This window comes from Lytechinus pictus, chromosome 10 (genome assembly GCF_037042905.1).
Source record: "Lytechinus pictus isolate F3 Inbred chromosome 10, Lp3.0, whole genome shotgun sequence".
NCBI lineage: Eukaryota > Metazoa > Echinodermata > Echinoidea > Temnopleuroida > Toxopneustidae > Lytechinus > Lytechinus pictus.
Genome location: NC_087254.1, coordinates 36,889,102 through 36,916,018, shown reverse-complemented (window position 1 = coordinate 36,916,018; position 26,917 = coordinate 36,889,102). Strand labels below are relative to the sequence as shown.

The 26,917-nt window shown below is 35.2% G+C and overlaps 2 protein-coding genes across 2 annotated transcripts; one reads left to right on the top strand and one right to left on the bottom strand.

Moving 5' to 3' along the window:
* Positions 1 to 4,374: 4,374 nt before the first annotated feature.
* Positions 4,375 to 19,663, bottom strand: LOC129269572 (uncharacterized). Its single transcript, XM_064105996.1, has 3 exons — positions 19,577 to 19,663; positions 13,790 to 13,924; positions 4,375 to 12,646 (listed from the first exon to the last, which is right to left on the bottom strand). Exons 1-3 carry the CDS (start codon positions 19,611 to 19,613, stop codon positions 11,775 to 11,777), a joined length of 1,044 nt encoding a protein of 347 aa, XP_063962066.1. The 5' UTR covers positions 19,614 to 19,663; the 3' UTR covers positions 4,375 to 11,774.
* Positions 19,664 to 21,892: 2,229 nt separating this feature from the next.
* On the top strand, positions 21,893 to 24,097 carry LOC135155828 (uncharacterized). The gene is made up of 3 exons (XM_064106101.1): positions 21,893 to 22,140; positions 22,842 to 22,960; positions 23,777 to 24,097. The coding sequence occupies exons 1-3, from the start codon at positions 22,077 to 22,079 to the stop codon at positions 24,095 to 24,097; spliced, it is 504 nt and encodes a 167-aa protein (XP_063962171.1). The 5' UTR covers positions 21,893 to 22,076.
* Positions 24,098 to 26,917: the final 2,820 nt, after the last annotated feature.

The following is a 26,917-nucleotide window of genomic DNA, read 5'->3' as shown; positions in this document are numbered from 1 at the left end:
TCCCTTTTTTGTCAGCATTTTAAACATCGTTTTGACACCCTTATAACGTTACATAGGCCTATACGTAACGTACCTGCCCACTCTGTCCCCTTTTACGCGTGGTTGCTCCTGGGATCCACTAATCAATGGAAGTGGGCCCCCCGGGCGCAACCGCGTAGCGAGGATTTCATTTTGGAGGGGGCGGTAAATGCACGCGAAGCGTGCCAACGCTTACAGAGCGCGCGAAGCGCGCTCCCTAGGGGGTGGGTGCAGGGAGGGGGAGTTTCCCCCTCCCGCGCGAAGCGCGAAGCTTTTGGTGTTTCATAAATTAAAATGAAAATGAGTCGTCTCTCTTGTCTCTAGTATCTATATCAGCTCCAATTCAGTTGACTATATTGTGATTTTGAACCTTGTTTTCAAAAAAGATTGTGAACGCACAAAAAAGGAATACAATGGAGGAAATTAAAATGATAATAACCCCGCGCGAAGTGCGGAAGCTAAAGCGTTTTATCACTATTTTTTGCCATGAAAAGGGTCCCGAGAAAAGGATATTCTCAAACATATATTGAATACTTCCCTTGGAAAGATCAGATTTGATTACAAACAATTTAGCGACAGTGCATATCTTTAACTCGCAAAACAGAGGAGAAGAAGTGTATATGCCAGGAGGAAGATATTCCTCCCCGCGCAGAGCAACGAAACTCTGAAATTTCAAAGGGCGGATGTTTCATCAAAATAATGCAGATATCTCCAATACCCCATCGGCTCTAATTCAATTAATTTTCTAAGATTATTGAACTTCATTAAAAGGAAAATAGTGCGCAAAAAGTTGAAACTTCTGTGATTTATTGAAATCATATAAAAAGGATGCCTAATTTCTTTGACTTATCCTGAAGCGCTTCATTTTGAATTATAAAGAAACTTAAGAGTCATTCAAAACTTCAAACTGAGGGCGAAAAACAGGACAGGAGATGAATGTACAGGGAAATGACATGAAGTTGAATAGAATTTGATAAAAAATATTGTACTTTTTTATTTAATACCCTTATACGATACGAATTTTATACCTTCCTCTTTTTGGATTAGGAACCTGTTTGCCCCAAAAATTATGGTTGTTTAGTAATGAGCTGAAAAGCGGGAGAAGTTGACTTTATGGAGGTGACGGCAGAAATTGATATAAAGATTTTACCCGCCCGGAGCCGACCCGACCAGAAGTTGCGCGATCAATTAAAAAAAAAGATAACTTCATATACTTCGGCCTAACCTTACTCTAATTCCATGCCCTAATGTATACATTTGAACTTTAACTGGCAATAAACACATATAGCTGAGGTAGAAAAACAGGGTTAGAGAAAGGGTGGGGGAAGCAATGGAGATCTTCAATATTTTCATTTGACCGCGCGCAGCGCGGAAGCAAAATTCATAATCATAAATTTAGAGCAAGAGTGAAGGAGTTTCTCTTTTGAGAAAAAAAAAGAATAAAAAGAAAAAAAAAAACACAAAGCTACCTTTCTTCCCTTTCCTCCCTTCCCTTTTCCTTTTCTCCTCTCTTTTTTCCCTTCTTTTTTTTCTTTTTGGGGACGTTTTGGGGGGGGCGACCGCCCCCACCGCCCCCCCCCCTGGCTACGCGCCTGCCCGGGCGGCCTCTCGAGCTCTAGGAGGAGTCAAATGTGGCTTTGGAAAGTCGTCCTCAATGAGATATATCGCTGTTACCATAGTAGCAACCAAAATTTTGCACACGAAACGCATATTGAATGTTTCCGTCGCAGATGCGAAACGAAAAAAAAATCTCATGTCACACAATTTGCATTGCAGGACGACCATGATGACGGGCCCAAAAAGTCTCTTCCAAAATCAACTAACGTCGTACGTAAATAAGCGTGCGCGTCCTCAAACGAAAGGTCCGGAGTGTTCGATGAGAACAGGTATTTAGACATAACAATCAATTTCAACGAATTTTCCTTTAAATAAATGTTATTTATGTTACACTCTTGGTATGAAACATGTTTGTTTCTGTTAAGCTTTCAATAAGTGTTCAACAGTGGCGTACCTGGGATTTTTCACAGGGGGGGGGGGCAAAACCGTCCGCCAAAACAAGCAAAAAAAAAAAAAAAAAAAAAAAAAAAAGCCTTCAATCACAAATGAAGGATTTCGTACCAGAAAAAAATATGACAAGCAAAAAAAAAAAAAAAAAAAAAAAAAAAAGGGTCTTCAAGGTCCTCAGGGGGGGGGGGGGGCAGGGATACGTCCTTTGCATGGGTTGTGGCTCGTCAGTACGGGTACGCTAGTGGTGTTCAAGTATTTTCCCCTTTTTATTTCAGTTAACCAAATTGTAATTGGTTTTTACCCTGTTGTTTGAATAATCGTTAGTACTGAACAGAATTTCGATACTTAATGTGTACATTTGTCATACATCATAAGAAAAATTCATTCTCTTTTCAGCATCATTAGCAAATGGACATTTGAATTACCTAAACGACATTTGATTTACCTATGTACGACTTGATGCCTTAATTTATGCATGATTATGTAACAATTGCTATTGAACGGATATTTGAATTCCCTATGGACATCTTATTTACCTATTAGGACATTTGATTTGCAAGATGGACATTTGATTTACCTATTGAAAATAAATTCTTTTGTGCGGACATTTGACTTCTCTAAGGACATTTTATTCATCTACTGGGATAAAATTCTGGCTAATAGGACATTTGAATTCCCTATTGACATTTGAATTACCTAATCGGACGCTTGATCTGACACGGCGGACATTTGACCTGGAAAACCTTTATTATGTTATAGCAACTCCCAATAAATATTTAATAACTCATTGACCAGTACGTCGATGTGGTGGTGGTGGGGGGGGGGGGGGATAAAACAATTACCTGTACACTATCTCCCCCACAGAGCTCGGAAAATCCACGTACAACGGAACGTAGGCCTACATTGTACATCAATGCTTGTACCCCCGGGCCACTATTTTGAACATAGTTTGAACATTTAAGTTCAAGTAGAACTGGAATGGTTGTCATTTTCTGTATATCACCATCTACGGCAGACGTTTGATATTTTACAAATCTTCAAGATATCGCTCCATGGCCCCTATCACTCAGAGACGATTAAAAAAAAAATAAGAAAAATTAAATTTTCTTGGAGCGTTGTGGCCCAGTGGATTAGTCTTCTGACTCTGAAACAGAGGGTCGTGGGTTCGAATCCCAGCCATGACGTAATTTCCTTCAGCAAGAAATTTATCCACATTGTGCTGCACTCAACCCAGGTGAGGTGAATGGGTACCCGGCAGGATTAATTCCTTGAATACGTGAGCGCTGAAAGGCAGGTCGAGCCAAAGCCGGGGTAATAATAATAATAACATCGCGCCTCGGAATAGAATATTTCTAGATAAATGGCGCTATATAAATGCCTGTTGTTATTATCATTATTAAAATATCTTTATCTTGCATGATTCGTATCAGATGATTTTTTTTGGCACTCTTTCAGCCTTTACCCCCCCCCCCCTTTACTTATCTCTCTTGCACTCTTTCATTCGTCCTTTTTAACACTACCCTCTCTGTTTCCATATCTCTCTCTCTCTCTGTATCGGTCTCACTCTGCTACTTTCTTCTTCCTGTGTCTCTAACCACCCCCCCCCCCTCCCTCTCTCTCATCCATATTTCATATTTAATTCGAGATTACATGTATATAACATTATTGCTCCTATTCACTGCACAATCCTTTGATACAACTACTCATCCTAGTACTTCCACTGGAACTTCGTTTCTTTATTCGTATTTCTTGCTCATTAACATCCTTAATAATATGACAGTATTGTTAGCACATTGTTATATTACTCTCTTGCAGTTCTTGCTCATTCTATGGAGTGTTGCAAGAAAAAAATACATGCAATCGCAAATTTATATTGCCATCTCAATAATAATAGTAATGATAATAATATAATAATAATAATACCAACATGCTTATGATAGCATATATCACTGCCAAATGCGTCACTATGCGCTCTTTGAAGACAGAAAAAGCGAGGAAAAGAGAGAAAATTGCCGGTAATCGTGGCACTAACTCATTCAAAATTCTTTTGAAATAATTGATTGATCAATTTTAACTACAGTACATCAATTTATGCTCTTTGTGGCAAGGAGCACAACAGCAATCAGGTGTACTTTTCCGATTGCACTGCATTCATAATTAATATTGTTGTGGGGTCTCAAATGATCACAAGTTCCTTATAATGTTACCTCATCTCTCTTCCAAACCTTATTACCTCACCTCAACTCTCCTGCTCTTTCTTAACCATGTAACCCAGCCCCTCTCTATCTCCCTTTAAGAGTTTACAACAAATCCAAAAGCAAATGACATAAAACCAAATCACGAAAGAAATGTGGATGATGATGCTTTTATTATCAATCCATTCTATAACACAATGGAATAAAACTCAAGGACATGTACAGTCATCAAACAAGAGATGCAAGTTTGTGGGATCATTTCTGACATATCAACACCAGGGAAAAAAATTAGGGTAAAGTGTCTCTTGCAAAACCGAAACTGACAGATCAATGTTAATAGGATCAAAGTAATAATAGTAATAATAATTGTTTGCTCCATCTATTTGGAAAATAATCTATCTTGGAAGGGGGGCACATTAGTACCCCGACTTAAGCTCGAGCTGTTTTCTCAGTGCATTCACCTCACCTGTGTTGAGTGCAGCACAATGTGGCAAGGAAAACATGCCATGGCTGGGACTGGAACCAACAATCCTCTGATTCAAAGATGAGAATCAAAACCACTAGAACACAACTATAGCAAACCAATCACCATTGTCCATTGCAAAATGTATATTGGCAGTCACTTCCAAATTTGCAACTAACAGCAGCATATAGACGAGTAATCCTGTAACCATAATTTTACTTTGTGTCAATATATGCATGTTCGACAATTGCTAGTCAATTTAGAATGGCATACAAAGAAATGCAAATGCTAAATTGATATAAGTGTCACACAACTTTTAATTATACATCATTTGTTTTATACTTCACTGTACTGTATGTATTCAATCATATGCTTGAAAATTCTTACTTAAATGCAAAATCTTCACAATCATTTGCAAAAACAAAAATAATAATTCAAGTTTAGAAGCATCGAACAGGTATTTAGTGAGATTTGAATAATGTGGGGGATTATGTGCATTTGTGTTTTTTCTTTGCAATCTGTGCTTTCAGAATTATTGATCTTTACTCTTTCATGAAATAAATAGCAGCTGTTGATTTAAAGAAAAGAAAACCCTCTGTAAAAAGCTGTGCAAAATCCAGCAAATTACACCTTATTATGCATTACCTCTCTTCTGTTACTAACAGATGCTGAATGATGTGAAATACGGAACTCATGAAGATAAGCAGTTATAGCAGAATGAATGCATAAAGAATGGAAAGTGTAAATTGAAAAAAAATGAATGGAATATGAAAGAAGCATAATAATCAAATCTCATTGTAAATTTCACCATGAACTAATTATCATTTAGAATACCTGCCCAGCTCTCTGAGTAGGGCATTAAGTTCCCATGTAGACCTTATCAGAATTTGGAAAGTATTTGCACAACTTGAGCCACAATCATAAATTTCATACATGCATCTCTAATATTTTGTAGCAGTAATAGTGCAATAAAATGCAATAAAACATGGGGAATAAATATGAAAGGACACTGTTTAAACAATGGTTAATCCACATTTAAAACCAGACATGCGGACATTTATATGAACAGGGTAATAATTCCTTCCCTCTCCATCACATCTGAAGTATTTGAAAGCAGCCCTCAAGTGCAATGACTGTGTGCACACCACTCCATATTGCAACCTCTGTAAATATTTGACAACATCATGTTCATTACAATGACCAAAATATGGGGGTGATACATTTGAATTCACGGAGTCCAAGAAATGCTAATTGCTAAACTGAAATCCTACACTCATAGAAATTTGGATCACTGTTGCTATATAACCAGGAGCTTCCAGTTACATTCAAGTCACACATTATCATTCAAATTCAACTTTAACTCAACAGTATGCATGTAATAACAAAAGTAATGACTATTTCATTGAATAGAAATTATTTAAACATTAATATCTTGCACCATTCTCTGGAACTATATTTGTTTATCAGCTCCTTCTCATTCAAACCTCTAATACCTCACCCCAACACCGCACAATAAGTAGACTGATCATTGTTGCAGGAAACTCTAATAATTGTACGTGTAGGTATCATTAAACATAAGTTATGCATCAACATTATGTTAAAAAGCACACATACATTGGGGTAAAATCTCATATAGACAAGAATTTATAGAAACTCAATGGCAAAATCAATCTTGTGAGATATCATAGAACTCTCTTCATTCAAGTTAAAATTAATGAAAACTTTGAGGTTACATATTTTTTTCCATGAATGGTAGATCATCTGAAAAATAAATTAAGAATTATTCAGCTGATAATGCAATATTCAAATTCAAAAAGTGATTTTTCTTTGGCAAATTGTTCAGTATGAAGTAGATCTACATGTATACTTCTAAACAGGTTGTATGAATCATGCAACGTTAAATTCTTCTGGTACAATCATGATATAAATACAGTATACATTTTGCATTTAAGTAGTGCCTATCCATACTATATACTAACATTCGAAAATAAAAAATAAATAAAAAAAATCACCTAACACTGCTCTCTAGTTCTTAAAATATTTAGAGGATATTAGAGAGAAACTATTAAGTTCTTATGTTGTTCTTGAATAAATTGTATCACATCAAACTGGTGCTATTAGGGAGACTCTTCTAAATATTTGGACCAATGAACCTTCTGCATTCTGATTCCTATCTATTTTGATTCATGACTTCATAATGTTAAAATCATTGCACTTACATGTAGATCCATATCTAAAACATGTAGTCTTACAATAGTTATCCTCTATCTCTAGTGACACTTCAAAAGTTCCTTATGGCATATTTACAAAAATAATGTATCTAACAACGGTAAAGGTGAGATGTCAACATTATCTGTTAAAATTCATGAGAAAAAGTCACTATTCCAGCCAATCCAAAAAGGTGTGAAAATTATTTTTAAATAGCAAATATAACATATGTCTCGATTAAATATACAAATCGCAAGCAAATATACATGTAACTTTCACGAAAATATAAGCTATCAGCTGGATGGAACAACTTTCCTATATTTGTGTAATGATTATATAGAAGATGAGATTATTGATTTTAGCCATCAAGAACACCTGGCATGGATGAACTCAAAATCATTGACATTTTAAAAGCAGCCTTTCTTGTATGGAGGACTAAATAACGTCTTTCAGAATGCAAAAATAATAATACTCAATATTTATAACACGCTTTTCCCACATGGCCCAAAGCGCTCACAATTTCAATTTAACTAATTTATACCAAAGAAAAATCAGAATGACATATTAAATGAAGGCAGTTTCCTGGAACAAAGAAGTTTTAAGGGACTTCTTAAATGACTCAATACTCAATTGTTGGGGATTGTCTAAATGTGAGAGGGAGTTTGTTCCATTCCATTGAGGATGCAACGGTGAATGTTCTATCTCCGATCTGTTTTTGTTTAGTTGGATAAAATAATTTAAGTGATAAATGCTACAAAGATGAAGTTTGGGAATACAAGTCACTCTAGAGTCATAGTTCCAAAGATGTTGAGCTAAATCATAGACTTTGAGCTATGTTTGCAGGTTTTAAAATAGTTGTCTTCCAGAATGCAAGCATTAAAAACTGAAAAGATATATTTTTAGAATGCAATTCATGATAGAATCATGGCTTTAAAATGTTCAAGGACTTTAATTTCAACCTGTTATAGAACTAAACATCTTCCAGAAGGCAAACATGAAACACTGAATAGGATGGATGTGTTTAAACACATTTCAGCAGAATAGTCTCTGAAAATTGTGTGAATCTAATGACCACTTTTTATGATTCCATGAAATAATTGCCTACTTTAGGTTTATAAAGCATTGTTTGCCACCCAAAAATCAAATTTTACGTACAGTAGGCAGTGAAATTTATTGTAACCTTCTCTCGCAGTAAACATGTTTTGTGTTAGAATTTTGAATTATATTTCAATCATGTTGTTATTTGAGCCGGAATTGTTTGAACACACACCAAGATGAATTGAAAAGATAAAAGAGCCTCTCGTATGGAGAGGAACTATAAAGCTTTATATTGATTTGCCAAAACCTCAAGAATGTAATAGCAATACACTCAATCAATATTAAAGCTCACTCACACATCTCTTGATGCAATTAATTCCAAGCCATATGTGAAAAGGATTCTTTGATTTCAAATTAACATCTCTTTTCAAATGCATGAATGGAAAATGATAAAAGAAATGTACATGAAGAGAGAAATAGTAATATTGTGCAGAGAGGATCAAACAGATTTAAAAAAGGCCCGGCCATGTACCATCATGCTTTTTTGATAACACAAGACTTAAACAGAAAACATGGATGTTCTTCTTTTTTTTTTCTTCACCCATTTCAATTTTTTTAAGTACTGCAAAGAAGCAAAAACAGCGATGCCACTCATTTGACCACATAACTCTTCACATATTTGACCAATGATCCCTGCAATTTCAGTCTTTCGCTGTTTACATAACTTCATAATTGATCTTCCATAATAAAGCTCAATTTCTGGAATCACTTAACTTTCTTTTTGTGCATATCTTGAACATCATGAGGGGAGGATATTTTGTCATTGTTAATATCGTTTCTAGGCATACACTTTTCAACCATTCAAGCAATTATTCAGAGGACAGAACTTTAAAACTCAGAAGTAATTGGTTGTAGAACTACCATCATTTGAAGAAGAAAAAAACATATAATTATTAACATATTATGCACAGGACAAAATGCAGAGAACTAGCACATTCAATACCATTTCAAGAAACATCTTTTAGATTGAAAGTTCATTTGGTTTTGAATAAAACAACAAAACAAAACTTTATAAACTGTTTAGAACTTGAAATAATGTGCTGATAAATGTTTCCTCTAATGATAGAAATAAAATAAGATGAACGAAGACGGTAGATCTATCTGTTCTAAACTTGCTAGTTATCATACATTATCATACAATAGAATTCATGTACAATTATTGCATTACAAATTCAATTATGCAATTTACTGTTTGTCTGTTGATTTACATATTTGTATCATACATCATATTCATGTTATATATTCCTCAAAGTTTGGACATCAGAGTGGGGTGTTGCAAGAAAATTTTTGCAATCAATTGCAGTAATTCTGTTGCCATTGTGCAACTGATGTAGCAAATCTCATTACACTGCATTGTAACATCATAAAGTTTAAGCCATATAATGCACTATGTATGTATCCATATGTGTGCAGTACAAGTATGTAGGTGTGCATGTAGTACTGCACGTATGCATGTTTGTAAACTGCACACAAGCCAGACTTCGGTAAGCAAAATACTAAAGCCAAAATATACTACTGAATACCAAAGATGGATGAGTATAATTACCTAAGCAAAATACCAAGTTATATATCTGAAATTCTGGCTCAAGTGTTGAATTCAATACCAGCCCAGTGGGGTGTTTCACAAAGATTTAAATATGACTTAGAGTCGCACTTAAATGCCCATTTTGCGCACGGTATAAAAGGCATGACTGCATTGGTCAGATCATGCCAAGAGGACGCGCACTACGGCCGCGTATTGATCAATATTAAAGGTTGCACGTTGCATATCACGTACCCGTGATTTTTAAGTAATATTTTGTAAAAATCATTGTGAAACACCTCCCAGGTGTGTGACATGGTTTGTGGAACGCCGCAATCATAATTTATGCTATTATCATCCACGTATCACCACTTTTTTATTTTTTTAGTTGCATCTACCCATTGCTGTGTGAAGTCGGTTGAGAGACTCCCACGTTTTCCTTTCTAGCTTGTATGATTTTTATTTTAACTTATATTTTCTCCTTTTTTCAAGATACATCCTGTATTAGAATCTGGGGCATGTTTCATAAAACTTGTTATAATAACAAATTTGCAATAACAGTTAAGAGCTACTGAAATCTCTGTATCTGATCGGCTGATGGTAAATTTGTTATAGAATTGAAGGATTTGTTACTAAAACAAGTCTTATGAAACAGGACCCTGAACTCATACTTTGGGGCCTTGCGCAATTACAATCAAATGGATGCTCTGGGAATTCAGAATTGATTAAAGAGAAGTGATGGATGACTATCAAGCACTTCTTTAGTACGTCATAATTGTCATAACTAGACCAGCGTCATGATATAGTTTCAATGAAAAATTCATGATTGTTTTGGAGGGTACAAGAAAAGGTTGCAAGCACTGAGGCGATCAGGTGTAACGCTTTCAACTACAGCCAAGGGCATCCACAGAGAAGAGAGCGAGTGATATGAAATGAAAATGCATCACAGGAAAGGCCGATTGCATTATCAAGGTCAAGAGCGGGGGTCACAGAACCGGGGGAATGTTGGGGCTCGGTGGGCTTCGGCCTCCCCACTTTTCTCCAATACAATGTGCAAAAAAGTAAAAATGACCATCAGATTGTGATTTTTGCATGGTCAGCCCACCCCGTATATCATGTTACATGGTTTGGAAAAATAAGACATTTGAATCATACACATAGTTATTCAGTTAAACTTTTTCCATTCCCAGCATCCATGTAACTCTTCTTATCCGAATGCTTGTATTTCTTCTTTCTATAATTGATCATTATTATGAATAAAATTATCATAAAAATAATAACTTGATATGAACTATAGATTTTATTATAAGTAATGTGAAGCTACTATTATGATTGGCTTCATGAGAATGGTAATTGCAAAGTCTGCTGCTATAGAATATAGAATGGCATGTAGGATGTGTCTTTTTTCCATAATACCACAACCACAATTCAACCACTAGGCAAGATCTCCACACACAAATCAGACATAAAAGAGAGTCTGTTGTGTAGCTATCATGTAATTAGCAATTCAAATTTATCAAGATCCAGACTATACTGACATTAACATAAAGCCATCATTAGAATTCACTCGATATCATAAGTGCCCCCTAGGGAAATGACGGGGAAACTGAGAGCCTATTTTCATTGCTGGGAAAGAATTTAAGGGATTTCATCATCACTTGTCAGTTTATATATATTTTCTTGTTTTTATTATATAATCATACAGATCTCAAGTAGCTTTTGAAGAGGGAGATAACTGAATGTAATTACCACAGTTGCTTTTCTCCTTCTTCTTCATTGTTTATAAGGATTATAAATATGGTAGACAGGTGGCATTTGTGGGTGAATTCTATATACATGTACAGCACAATATACTTGTATATTCTGTTTAAATTATTTAATATACAATGCCAAGAATCCAGAAAAGGACATGCATGTATGCTCTACAAAAAAATAAATATATATTTATATATCATGAACATTCATCTGTTTTTTTTTGTGTTTTTTTTAGGGGGGGGGGGGGTAAAGGGGGGGGGAGTATGCGCACCACATTATAATTCTGTTTTGCTCATTATTGACAAAGAATCAAAATTGAATTTACATAAGTTTTCATAGGTAAGCAAAAGCATATGATGTTTTTTCCTAGAGTTCATCATAGTTTCATTTCAACTTGCTCAGGAACTCTTATTCAATATCTAATTGACAATACCCTGATTAGATGTATGGACTTTCTATGATGTCTGTAGAACTTGGTTCTCTGAATAACCTTATGACAAAGTTTCAGTCAAGTGTCCACTGGTTCTGGAAAGTCAAATTTAAACCCCTCCTTGGCTGCTAGTTCAATCTTAGGACTCTCTGTCAGGAGAGCCTCCTTTGAAGATGTCCTTGAGTCACTCTGTTGGATATCTTCATTCTGCTTCTGCTGTTGTTGCTTCCGCTTCCCCCTATTCCGTTTCCTACTGGCCCTCTTGGTGGGGGTGCCTCCACTGCTGCTGGTGCTGTCACTGGCGCGATTGTCCAAACCTCTCATCATGAGGTGAGACTCCGGCCCATCTGACTTTGAAGGATGGGTCTGGAAGGGACGGCTTCCTTGATCCAAGTTTTCTTCCTTGATCTCAAAGTTAAACGAGAAGAGCGATGTGCAAGAGGAGAAAGTGGAAGATACCTGACTATAATTGGTATCATCAGTATCTGTCGGAGTCCTACTCGGTATATTCTCTTTCTCATTCTCCTCATCCTCCATGTCCTTCTCCATCTTTAACCTTTTCAAGGAGTTCAGTGTCATTTTGTTGTCCAGCGGTGGTTGTTCATGGAAACCTGCACTCTGGGATGTGTCCTGGACATCTTTGGAAACATGGCAATCATCTGCTTTGCATAGATGCATATCCATAGTTTCCAGTTCCAAACTCTTCATCAATACATCCTCCTCTTCCTCCTCCTCAACAACCGGAATATCACTGTTTAGTTTATCAGCTCCTAGTTCCTTTGTTTCCGACTCGCTTTCTTCATTCAACATCTCAGGGATGGCAGGTTGGGTATTGCGATATCTTGTACCTCCATGCGCAGGTGATGCGGAGGACGTGGCTCTCCTGAAGAATGTTGCAGAGCTCAGCTTCTCACATTCTACAGGCATCAGGCTCTTGCTCTTTGCCATATCTGGAAATCATTAAAAGAAAGTGATGGATAAACTAAGGTAAAACTCAACATGGGCAAGCTCCTGAACAATCATTATCTAATAGCCTATAAGATTAATCAGTATTATTCCTTTGATATATTAATATTCCTAGAAATCAGTGATTTCTTTACAATTTGACTCTCCACTGGACTGACTCTTGATGTAGAGACAGGGTAGGAAAAGAAAACAATTTATTCTAGTTTTCTACTATTACTATTATTATCATACATGTTAGCTTGTGCACCAGGATTAGAAGACTCAAGTGCTTTGATATCAGTCACATCGGTATAATCACTACCAAGTACATGTGCATTATCACTTCTCTGAGAGCTTTAGTTTTCTCCTTTTCCTTTTTTTCGGGGGGGGGGGTGGCTTGTGAAATGTTCAAGGAATATTGCCAAGATATTGGTTTTTTACTACTACTTAAACAAGATATGCAAATTCAACTCTTATACAGTCTTGCGTCTTACATGACATTTGCTGCGGCAACAATTGCTTCCCCTGTTCGAATCACAATCCTTGATTTAACACTACACCATACCCAAGACCCAACACTAAACTTAACATACAATGCTGTTGCAACCCTAACCCTAGCTATACATAGACAAAATAAAACCAGGAGAAATTATCGCAGGAGCAAATGTTGTGTCACCAGGTAAACATGTTTACTACACAACCCCTAGAAACTGATTGTCAATCCCCTTGGTGTATTAAAGAAACTTAATTCTTCAAGTTGAAATTCAGAAACAGCTCTATACATGTATAGTTGAGAGCAGGGTCGGAAATGATTTTAACTTTTTAGGGGCTATCTCTTTTTGCCACATAGGGGCGATTGCAGTATTTTGGGGCTATTTCTTTCATTTTAAGAGTTACTTTTAAGGGGAAACAATTATGCAGTAAAAGCAAAAATACCATTATTTTGCCATAGTTAGAATATTGATTTTCTAAATATTCTAGAATATTGTTTGTAACAGATCTTGGGGCTACTCTAGAAAGAATGGTCACCCCAAAGCATAATTGGAGGGGGGGGTTTAGGGGCGGTTTGGGCTGTCATGAAGACGAAACCGCCCTTCATCCTCGTGTATTTTCTATGCTGACATGTAGAGTAAATGTGTGAAATGTACCATCTGAGTGTTTCTTCTCTTCTTGCTGCATCCTGGCTCGGTAGTTCCCGAAGGACGCCCTCATCACCTGTCGTTTCCTGGCCATGGGTGCCTTGGAGGACTTCAAGATCTTCAGTAATCGCTCTGCCTCAGGGGCTACAATGAGAACAGTCACACAGGGAAATCATCAAGACTATCTATCAAGCTAATAGCTTTCCAATACTTATAAAGCTGAAGACTACGTAATTCTGATATGATGTACAGTTCCAAGTTGGAAAATTGAAAAAATATGGATGTTATCATGAAGCATGGGCTATGTCAAACTTGAAAGTTATAAAAAGGGAAAGTCCATTCCAACAAAAACATTGATTTCAATAAATAGAGACATGTATATCAAACAAGCATAATGCTGAAAATTTCATTAAAATCAGATATCAAATACAAAGAAAGTTATGAACTTTTATTTCATACTTTCCACAAAACAGTGCACATCACAATGATATGCAAGAGAGAGACAAATAAGTATTAGCATTCTACATGTACATGTAAATAATAGAGCATTATCATTAATTTATTGATAATGTCATTTTCAAGGTACATAAAATTCTAATGATTTAACTGTTTCTCTGACTATGGACCTACTATGCTCTGACAATGTGATTTTGTTTTCTGTATAACAAAAAAAATTTGTTGAATCCTACATTCCATAAGAAGTCACAATATCTGGTTTACTCCAGAAAATGTCTGTATGACAATTGACAGTACACGAAGGCACCTGATGAAGATGCCAAGGTCATAATGTAATTAAATTGCTTCAACAATAACAATTCAAATTTATAATCATTTTGAAAACTTATAGAGAGGATGTGCACACCATCCATGGTCGATCATGATGTAGTCTGCAGGCACAGACCCTAATTGAAGCTTTGATCAGCAAGTGTGTTTCCACGCAAAGACTAGCAAATACAAAACTTGCTGTTTCAATTCTGCAAGAGGGCCTTCAGTACACAAGGCATGAGTACATGTAGGCTGCACATTCAGACCCTTAACTCGAGTGAAGGGTTTGCACAGCAGACTGATCATGACGTGAGCCAAGCAAAGTCTCTCTAGTCTTCAGGCACAGACCTTAAAGGGGAAGTTCACCCAGACAAAAAGTAATAAAAAAATAATAACAAATACTGGTGAAGGTATGAGGAAAATCCATAAAAGATTTCTAAAAGTTTTATTAGAATTCAATTTTTCTTTAATTTGTGACATCATATGCGAGCAGCTTTCCCACATTGTATGATAATAAATCAATGAAATGTCATTTTCTCAGAAAATTGAAAAAAGTGAAAAAATTATTTCACACCCGCTCCAGAAAGAAATAAAATAATGAGTCATCACGAACCATTAAAAATCTTAATGCATCTTTATATTACATAACATATTGGGTGACTGCTTGAATATGACATCACAAATAAAAAAAATTATAATAACTTAATCAATATCTTTGATGGATTTTCCAGCAGTATTTTAGATTACTTTCTCTGCTTTCTGTCAAGATGAAATTCCTGTTTAAGTGGTTTTCGCAGTGCTTGTATGAAACATGTGACTACATGTAGATTCACTGAAGTGGCTGCTAAAACGTACTGACAGGTTTGAATCTGGTCTTCAGTTCCACTCTAGAATGGTATAATTTACTATAAAAAAGGCGACTTCCAAAACTTCTAGGCGACCCAGATTGGCTGGCTCCTCCAAAATGGCGCTTTACAAATGCTGTGCATCATCATCATCAAGTGTCAAATTTGAGTCTTTTCTTACAGAATAACACCTCCCAAGTACACCATTGGGTTTGGAGACCATCACATGACATGCACATACATGTATTGATGTACAACACATGATAGACCTCTGATCTTCAGTCCATACTCATCCTATTGATCACTTATAATTCAAGGTCTGAATTGTAATTCTTGTTCTTCACTCTATAGAATGAAATAATTTACTATAAAAGTGTCAAATTTGACACCTCCCAAGTACACTATGGGTTTGGAAACCATCACATGACATGCACATGCCTACAAGTACATACAACACATGATAGACCTCTGATCTGCAAAAAGGTATTTTTTATATCGAACATCTTTTTAAAAATAATTCAATAATTTTCCATTTTCGTATACCTATTGATAATAGTTTCCTGTTTACTACATCTTCATTTTGGGTAAAAAGGAGAAAAGTTCCATTCATGGAATTTTTTGCTGTACATGCACGGTCACGATACCCCTGCCACCCCTCCAGCCAACACAAGTTAATTTAATCTGCAGGAGAGCAGCAATTGACATCTCTACTTTGATAGATGAACAGGCTTTGTCCTACAACATCGTTGGAGTATAGTGAAGTAACCTAATAGAAAAACTGTTTATATAATTTTGAAAAATAAATTATTTTGTGAAAGATGATACACCAACTTGTTGGCATGCACGATATCTTGAAGGAAACAACGGGAAAAGATACTGCAACTATATATTCTTGAAAGGGAATTATTCCGAAAACAAACTAATAGCAGTATCATGCTAAGTAAGACTGCTAAGTATCAAGACCATTTTTTTTCCATTGTGTAAAAATTCATGAAGCAATTATCCTAATGGCCACTCTCTACTACTGTATGCAATATACATGTAAATGTATCCATGCACAAGTACCGGTACCATACATGTACTGTATATTGTACAATCCACTTTATACTGAATCAGTTTTACTTTTTCAGTTAATAATAATTTCATTAAGATGTAAGAAAACATTTTACAAGAACTTGCTGTAGAGTTAAAAGGGAAATTGAATATTGAACAACCAACAATAAATAGTAAGCTAAATTAGGGCCAAAGTTCTTTAGGAAGCACTAAGATGTCACATTAATATTGCAAAATATTGTGTAAATCATTGAAACCTTCTCAGGAGATACTAGAAGAAAAACAATAACTCTACCCTGCTGCAATGATCATAAAACTCTATGAATGATATACCAGTCTATCAAGAACTTGAATTAATTGGTTTTCTCCTTGAATGCCTTCTTAAATATCAAGAAACTATCACTCCAGGCGGTCATCCATGCTTTTTTCCAGATACTAACTGAGAAAAAAATGTGTCAGGCTTTGACCCGCTACACAGGTATTTTGGAAGGGAAATGTCAGCAAAATCCCCAAAGGATTTTAGAAGGGGAGCAAAATTACTTCCTCAAAGTAACCCCAATCATAGCCTTATTTTAGGACAGCCGATATGGATTATTTCAAACCAAGAATGTAGGGTGTACCAAGTATCAAAGTAGAAATAGACATCTGTAATACATATTGTAGCTATCTCAGTCATTCTCTATGCATGATACTGGAAAGCGATCTCCTTGCTCATCATAATTGAAACCGATGCAAGGCTTGTCCCAAGACGAGAAACAAAGCTGGAAAAATATTCATTTCAGATATTAAAGGCACGTCTACCCTACAACCAAGGCCTTATTTCATACTGAGCTACCTTCATTGAGATGGCTTGTAAATGAGCTCTCATCTCCTCTATAAAAAGGAAATTCTTTTCCCCAAAGAATACATCAAGATGTACTCGTACAGGTAATGAAGCCCATCGAAACACTGGAGAAAAATCTTCCCTTATAAGACTATATATTCTTGGCATGGGTCAAGATGATGGACAGACTTTTGCAAAACACAATATGTATTGTACACGATAGTCTATACAGACAATGTAAATGAATACAATATAGGCCTACATGTACATGTAGGTCTATAGCATGCACCAATATTTATTTAAATGGAGGAACTATAATTTCATAATGCAAAATACAAAAAAATACACATCTCAAGATTTTTGCTAGCTAGCCTAACACCTTTCATCCGATTCTTTCACATTGCCAAGATTTGGGCTAGCCAAATCTTTATACCTGTCAGGTCAGCCCTGGTCAGACTTGCACCCAGTGGCGTACAGATGGTGGGGGGGGGGTTGAAAAAATTTCAAGACCAATAAATAACAAAAGAAAAGGATAGAGAGGAGGGTGAAATTAATTTCTGAACATTGTGTCAAAATCTATCAAAAAATTATATTTCGTAATAAAATTGTTCAAATCCTTGCTTGCTTGTTTCACTCGCAACTATTAATAGAATTTATTTGTAACACCATACAGTATCTAGCCACCTCAAAATATTTGGTTCATTTCGCCACTGCTTGCACCACCTCTTTGCCTGGTCCAAAGTTTTGGCAAGTAAATGTTTGCTGGCCGAACAGACTTTGAAGAGAAAGGGTAGTGCATTAACAGAGAAAGAACAAGATTGAATTGATGAATTCCTGTGAGAAAAATACTATTTCAAAATATCATACCAAACAATTTTTCAGAACTGAACAGTAATGATTTTACTTTTTGCTGACAAATTACAATCCCCCCAAAAGCTCTGCCTCTAATATTAAGTATATTGGATTATATTATAACCATTGCCAGTTTTAATACTACCACAAGCATACATGTACATGTACTTAACATGTTGCCAAGAAACGTGATCACCATTGATATCGATCTGGAGAGTAGATGGAACACACACTACCCAACACGTGTACATGTTAGACTGAAAAAGAGACTAGGCGTTCCATGAAAGGTGCCATAACGGTACATTCTCAAGTCAAACAAAAAATCAATTGTAGTCGGAGAAGTAATTAAATTGAACCTTATATCTGGCAAACCCAATATGCTTAATGGATTTTTACATCTGCTTTTAAACCAAGAGGGCTTACAAGGAATTACCTTTATACCCAATATACAACATCTCAAATTACAATACATTTGGTGAGAAGTATGCATAATGTGTGTAGCACGGGTACAAGAGTGTTCATGTAAATTGTTCTATTTCTAATACTTAATAGTATTTTACTTAGAACTCTAGAAAGAGAAATATATTCAACCACATCATGACACTTTCTAATATCTGACCACAAATTGCTTTAATAGTTTGTGTGGACTTCGTATTTTTTTTATTGTGTTTTGCTTTGTTTTCATTTTACAATTATTTGCCATTGCCTATTCATAAATTATCTTTACTTATCAAATCTAATTCATGAATGGATTTATTCAAATTCTATATTGTATTCTTATTAAGGGTGGTTGTCTAGACAATTCCATTAATTAGTTTTTTTATAACCACCCTATTCCAATACTGATGTGTTCTTTTTTTAATATTGTATATTATATTTTAATCTTTCATTGCACAAGTTTAATTAATTAAAGTGTTCATGCAATTGCACGATATATATGTATGTTTTATTGGAATCAAATAAATGAATTGAATTGAACTGGTTCACAAAGGAACATGTAATGTAAAAAAAAATATATAAAAAAAGACAACCATGCCATTAAAAATGTTATAACTTTGAAACTTACCTACATTCATCCGATTTGCTTATTATGCTTGTTTCATTGTCTTATTCACTTAAATCAACTTTTATTTTGGGTAGACTTTAATACACATAGTTTTAATATGAATAGTAGCTCCACAGAGTGGCCAGTATTGAATACTTGTCTTTCATCTTTTTTATATAGAGGATAACTGCATGTGTGTGTTTCATCATGGACTTGTTTGTAACTTACTGTACAAGCGGCTTAATAAAATTCTGGTAACTGTTTTATAGGAACTGATTGAACACCAATTGATGAAAATCAGATGTACATGTATCATGTACCACAAGAAAGTGTTACCAGTTGTTTGTAAAGTTGCTTGTAACTTACAAACAGTTGTATGAAACACCCACCAGTAGTGTGGAAGGAAAGCCTACCTTTCTGTGAGCTGCTTTTCTTATTATCCAAACCCATCTCCAGCTGTTGTATACACCAGCAAAGCTCCTTCTGAAATTTACAGGCAGCAGTCTGCATGCAAAGATATTGGGAGAAAGAAAGAGAGAGAGCATAGTAAGAGAAATTGAGAAAATAGAAAGATAGAGGCAAGGAAGGTGGGGTATAAACAGGAAAGTTATCAAGTGAAACATAAACTAAAAGAGCAGCAGTCCAGGCTTTATCTTCACATCAGATTGTATTCTCCATGCCTATGGTAAGGGACTATTCTATTTGACATAAATTTCTAACTCATTGTTTTGTGAAAAATTAATACAAATTGATATTTTTGATTGACTGAATGATCTGACAGGCCTGCGATAAGATTTACAACATGCCAGTGCATGTAAATGAATAGGCAATATCTCATAAATTTTCAATTATTTGTGCAGAAAATTGATTAAACACAAATTTCTTTTCATAAAGAGGCATGAAAATTTGTTGGTGTGCAAATGAAAGGGAATGATGTTTGAATTCACAACTGTAGGCTGTTAAAACTGAGGGGAAATCCATCCTCATTTCAGGGTGGTTCTTGAAAAATGTGACTGGAAAATCCATTGAAAAATAAGTCTTATGATTCTTTTCGAAAGAATACTTTTTGCGACCTCACATATGTAAAGTGAGCTGTTTTTCCATTCACCATGTCATAAACTGCATTTTTTCTGAGATTCTAAATTAATCTATTCTACCTGTGCATCAAACTAGAAATCAAAGACATTGTACATGTACATGTAATTGCACTTCTTTACAAGAAAATCATTTAATTTTATAATGAACCAGAAAAAGATGACAATTCACAAATACCCAGTACATGAGGAGCAGCTGCTTAAATGACAAAATGACATATTACAATTTGATAAATATTATAATTATAGAACTAATTTCTCTGTTTTCCTTTGATTGAACAAACAACACACATATATATAGGTTTCTCATTTAACATGTTTTAAGCTTTGGTAAAGGCCCTAAGGTGCAGATTGGGGTGGGGTGAGGGTGCAAACTTGAAAATTTGACCCCACCCCCCCCCCCCACAAAAAATATATAAATAAATAAATAAATAAATAAAAATAAAATAAAATAAATAAATAAATATATGAATAAATGAAATAGAATTGAATTATTTTATTAAATTAAAAATAAATAGAACCAAATACACATTCATTTGGGATGGATGACCTTGTTTTTTTTTCTTTGCATCTTAAATTTTTGGGCAAGAAAGTACCCCTTTCAAAAAGATCCTGGATCCATTGCTGCATATCAACAAACATTTCAATCAATTCAAAATGTACATGTAGTGGCCATTGATTATTTTTTTCCACTGTTGATTCTAAGTAAAAAATCTAATTTTCAATTTAGGGATGTCTATTGTAAGAACAGTGAAAAATATTGAAGGTTTAAGAAAAGCTCATAAATTAAAAGATCAAATTATTCGAATTTTTATTTGTGAATTTACATGCGAGCTGCTTCTCCATAAATTGTGTAGTAACAAAAATTTACGATATGTAATTTATTTTAAAAAATCAAAATGGTTTTTATTGTACTTTTAATAATCAAAGGTCAAGACCACCCCAGGAAAATGCTGACTTGAATAAATAGAGAAAAATCAAACTAGCATAGTGCTGAAAATTTCATCAAAATTGGATGTAAAATAAGAAAGTTATGACATTTTAAAGTTTCGCTTATTTTTCACAAAACAGTGATATGCACAACTAGGTGAGTCAGTCGATGATGTCCATCACTCACTATTTCTTTTGTTTTTTTATTGTTTGAATTATACAATATTTAATCTTTCATAGATTTGACAATAAGGCCCAACTTGACTGAACCATATAGTATTAAACAATGCTAATTCCACATGTTCAGGGCGGCATTAATCGTTGTATCACTTGACAATGAGGAGAAAATTAGAATATTTCCTACAATAAAATACAAAAGAAATAGTGAGTGGATGACGTCATACATGTACACTCACAGAAATATTGCCAATGTTAAGTAAAAAAATAGCATGTAAGAATAAATTATACACAATCTATGTAAGATCTGGTAAAAAATGTCTACTTTGCCAGTTTGTAAGCATTTAAAATACATATGTGAATTGTAAAAAGGGTATTTAACCTCGTTTGGGTAAATATTACATAGTAATGGAGTCCAAAATACATGATGATTGGGAAAAGTTTTTCCACATCCGTGTTATGCGAAATGGCGATTGTGATTTATTATTTTTTTTTACACAATGGTGTTTTGTTTTATTGATGAGCGAAATACACGGCGATTGTGAACTTAGATTTTTTACATATCGTGTTTTGTTTTATTGATATGCGAAATACACGGCGATTGTGTATTTAGTTTTTCTACATAATTGTGTTTTGTTTTATTGACACGTGCGCGCAGTGTAAAATTCAGAAGTTCTTAATTTTGAAGTACAAAATACCGTACTCTGGCAACATGGCGTACGTCGAAACGGTGCTGCGAGGATGGGGGCTTGGGGATTATGTGGACAAATTTGAAGGTAAGAATAGAAACTTCTTTTTTATTTCATGAACAAATGATTGATGCTAGTTATAGCTCTTGTAGAGGTAAATTATATGCATGTACGTGAATGTGGTGACTTAAAATTTAATGACTTTAGCCACAGATCAGTGTAGTGTTCTGTCGTGTTCGGTCGTTGCGTCGCGTTGATGACCAACCGCGAACCTTCGCCCCGCTTGCTTTATTTGCAGCGCGGTTGTAAATTAGTGGTCGCTCTTAATTTGCATCACCCGAACACCAAAGTTTTATATGAGTCCAGGCATTGCAATAAAGATAAATCTGCAGATCTGAGGACAAGATTCATTTTCTTTAGATAATCAATGATGAACAGATAAATTTCACATATCAAAGAAAGTGAATAGGACGCGGACGTAGGCCTATACAGCGTCACTCGCATCGCTCCCCGGGCTATTACTAAACACTCGGGTCGCGTCCCCGCGCCGCGGCCCGTCGCGTCTCGCTGAGCCAATTTTTTTGCAATGGTGTCTTCAAATCGGCAAACACCATGGGGAAAATAAATTTTTAAGTTATCGGCTGTTTTTAACCAGTTTCAGTGGTGTTCTCAAAGGGGGTGCGAGAGAAAATTTACTTTGAAATTTAATTTACTTAAAAGAAAAATATTAAATGAAAGGAAAATAAGTCAAGATTTTGTTACTGTTTTTTTTATTTCTTTATATTCAGAGCAAAAGAACAATCTAGCCTTTGGCTTGTTACCAGTACTATTTCCAGGTAGAAGAAAGGGGAAAGGGGGCAGATATTCAACCCGGGAAGCACAACTAGGATTCATAGATGTCCAAAATGTAAGTTGGGTCAGCTTGCTTTTTTTTTAAATTGTAATGCTGTTTGGTCCTGTTAGTTAGCATGTTATAAAGTGTGTATCTTATAGTGGAGATTCTAGATACAACAGAGGCTCAATTCTGTTGCAGCTTAGGAGAAATCTCTAATTTTGCAAGAGACATTTGTATTGTATGTATGATTCTGATCTGGTTACCCACACTGTTTAATGCAAATTCCATGAAAATAAATTTTGATTCTCATAACCACTCTCACAAGAATTGATTTTGTGATTCTCGTAAATTGAACATTTCTTTATGTGCAATTACCCGGTAAAAACACTTAGACAGTGTGCAGCTTTCCCCCTCCCCCCAAACTTAGACAGAATCAGGAACATGAATCACGAACCCATAAAAATGGCTTGTGTTCAATCAAAAAAGTCCCAACTTCCTGATTTGTTCTAGACATGAATAATAAATTTATAAATCGACATAGTTCATTCTTCACATCGAGCAAATGTCATTTCTTTCAGCGAAGAGGACTACGTGTAGTGCAAGTTCCTGATCAAGAATGGATAAAATATGCTTGAACTTGAACATGTTTTGTTTCGGGAAAATAGCCACCTCATGTCATGTGACCAGCCAATGGTCAGGGTCAGTAACTCTTGGTCAACGGTGTGTTCCATGAATTTTGATTCAGATTTTTATTTTTTTTCATTTGAAGATCTGTACTTAAGGTAATCCTGGCTTGAATTATCTATCAAAATTATATTTCCTGCCAATCCAGTTCTGAACCTCTTTTGCATGAATATTTTTCTCTTTTTCTCTCATTCTTCTGTTCAGGAAAACCTTGCACTAGACAAGTTCCTGGAAGATATTGTACCTGAAAGTCGACCTCAACCGTTCATACTAGTCATTGGGTCTCTCCTTAAACCAGTGCAAATTTTCATCATTGTGGAAAGGCGGGCATTGGAACAAAGTAGCTTAATGAAAGCCGTAGATACATGCTATAAAGCAGTGTATGTCCTGGATCTAGAATACCAGCCTCAGTGTTGTGGTGCGTGGGAGTTCCTACAAACATACATTTATGAGATGAAAGGAGCTGTATTAAATGCAGTGCGATCAGGGAGTTCAGAATCTTCGAGACAGCCTATGAGTCAATAATGAATACCAACATCTAACTGTCCTCATGTGAGCTAGCAAGTTTATTGCCTTTCCAGATACTTTTGCTTAAGAGAAGTTCCTGTGTTGATAAATGTTTTGTTAAACTTTCTCTTTTTTTTTGGAGGGGGGGGCGGTTAATTGACAAAGTGAATGTCAAACTGTAGACTGTTTAGTCGACTCGTTATCTGATATCTGAAGCCAGTTTGCAGCCCGCATTCAATAACTATACTTTGTTTCGCTTCAACTTCAGTAGTGATGACACTGTTTTGTAGTGTACGCAATGCTTTACGCACCTGCAAAGTTTCACAGTGATCCTGGGCCGAGATCTCGGGGGGGGGGGGGGGGGGGGGCACTTGATGCCCCCCCAAAAAAAATAACGTAGTCTTTTTAGGGTTAAGTCAGAAAGTTGTTTGTTGTATGAAGTAAGGTCTTAATTATTATATTTTGTTAAGTTGTTTTCTTCAACTGCTTTTGTTTTTTAATTGACAAAGTAAATGTCAAACTGTAGACTGTTCAAACCTGACTTAGTAAATGTCAACTTGTAGACTGTTTAACCCTTTTCCTTTGGGGGCAGCGGGGGGTCAATTTGGCCCCCCTCCCTCAACAATCTGCGTGATAACTCCACAATGCGCATGGGGAGGGGTGGCACTTGATGCCCCCCCCAAAAAAAAAAGTTTTCACAGGGCCCAAAATAACCTAGTCTTTTTAGGGTTAAGTCAGAAAGTTTTTAGTTGTATGAAGTATGGTCTTAATTATAAGTAATTTTATATTTTGTTAAGTTGTTTTCTTCCAATGAACTTTTGCTCTAAAGAAGTTCCTATGTTGAGTGATGTCAACATTTTTTTAAACTGCTTTTGTTTTTTAATTGACAAAGTAAATGTCAAACTGTAGACTGTTCAAACCTGACTTAGTAAATGTCAACTTGTAGACTGTTTAACCCTATTCCAATGGGGGCGGGTCAATTTGGCCCCCTCCCTCAACGATTCACGTGATAACTCCACAATGCGCAGTGATCTCTGCAAGCATAATTGAATTGAAGTATGATTATGCTAAAATTAAGTCATTTCAGCCATTTGAATTTTAAAAGTGAATTTTTATATTGATTTATTGAAACATAGAAATATTGCATTGAATTTGTACCCAAAATCATGTTTTTTAGTCATTTTTTGACTTGATGAAAAGTTTTCAAAGGATCGTGGCCTTAAATCTGTATGTGCAGTCACGATAAATTTGGTGTTGACACTGTTGAAAGTTGTGCGATACTTGTTAAAAAAAATTCATGAAAGCTTGTGCCAAGACCACTATGCATTATGGAGATATTGTGTGAATCGTTGAGGGGGAGGGGGTCATCAAATAGACCCCCACCCCCCCCCCCCCCAGTTGGTTAAGGCCTGATCTGGGTGGTGAACTTATAAAGGCAGTTAAATTGTATGTAAACTAGAGTAGAAATGCACCTGTATGTGATATAATTATTCTGTGTATATTTCAAAACACTTCTCTCATTTCCATCATCTATAATGATTGTTTGTTTGCCCTAATTATCGTTAATAATTAAATGACCTGATATTTTCAATAGGTGTTTTATACTTGACTCATTAGCTTGTCACCAAAAAGAGAATTCCAAAGTGTAGGGTGCCTGCATTTTTCCAATAGTTCGGATGTAGAAGCAATAACATGCCATATAGCCAGGGGAGGCGCCAGGGTGTTTTGGTAGGAGGGGCGAACTTTCCAGGGGGGGGGGGTGACATCATAATATTTTTTGAAAATTGAACAACAGGGGTAAAATCAGGGTAAAATGGCTTATACATGATTAAAAACGCTATTTTTACAATTATCTACCCTTCACCCTTTCTTTTTCTTCCTCTTTTTCTTCTTTTCTCTTAATTTTTTTTCTTTTTTTTTCCTACTCAAAATATTGCAACCGCATCTTTCAGCAATTTACATGGGAGGCCTACTAGTTTTTCAAAACATGACTTAAAGTACATATATAATTTTTTTCCACCATTTTATATTCCTTGTTGTTGTTTTTATAGAATCATCCTAATTATTTGTAAATATTGTAATTAATAGTTATTTTTTCTAATCCCTTATAATTATTTGTATAAATAATTCATGTAATTTTGTTTCTAAATAAACATATAAATATAAAAAAAGTTGTTACATGTATATAATGATCGATGTGTTCTTGTCTGTGTCATTATAATATTACAATATATGTTCTTTTTTTACATGATTTTCTGTATAATTGTTTTATTTTGTAAAATATACCAAACTATTATTTAAGAATTTACATTTCAGCAAGGTAAAAACTTTACATAACTGCTGTGTATTTTTTTAAATGAATCATTTTGGTGTAAATTTTACTTCTGTATTCTGTACCCTTTACTCTGCTAGTACATGGAGAACCTATTGGGTGAACACAATAACATACTAAAGGGTACAGAATACTGAAGAAAAATTACAACAAAATGATGCATTAAAAAAAATTAGTCAGCAAGTATGTAAAATTTTTACCTAGCTGAAATCTAATTCTTACATAATAGTTTGGTATATTTTACAAAATAGGGGTTAGGTAAAACTTTACACAATTGTTGTGGAGTTCTATACGTACATCGCAGATGTGTATTTTTTACAAAATGAAAAAAATTACACAGCAATTATGTAAAAAATTTACTTTGCAGAAATGTAAATTCTTACATAATAGTTTTGTATATTTTACAAAATAGGGGTTAGGTAAAATTTCACACAATTGTTGTGGAGTTCTATACGTACATCACAGTTGTGTAAAATTTAACACAACTTGTGTAAAATTTTCTGTGT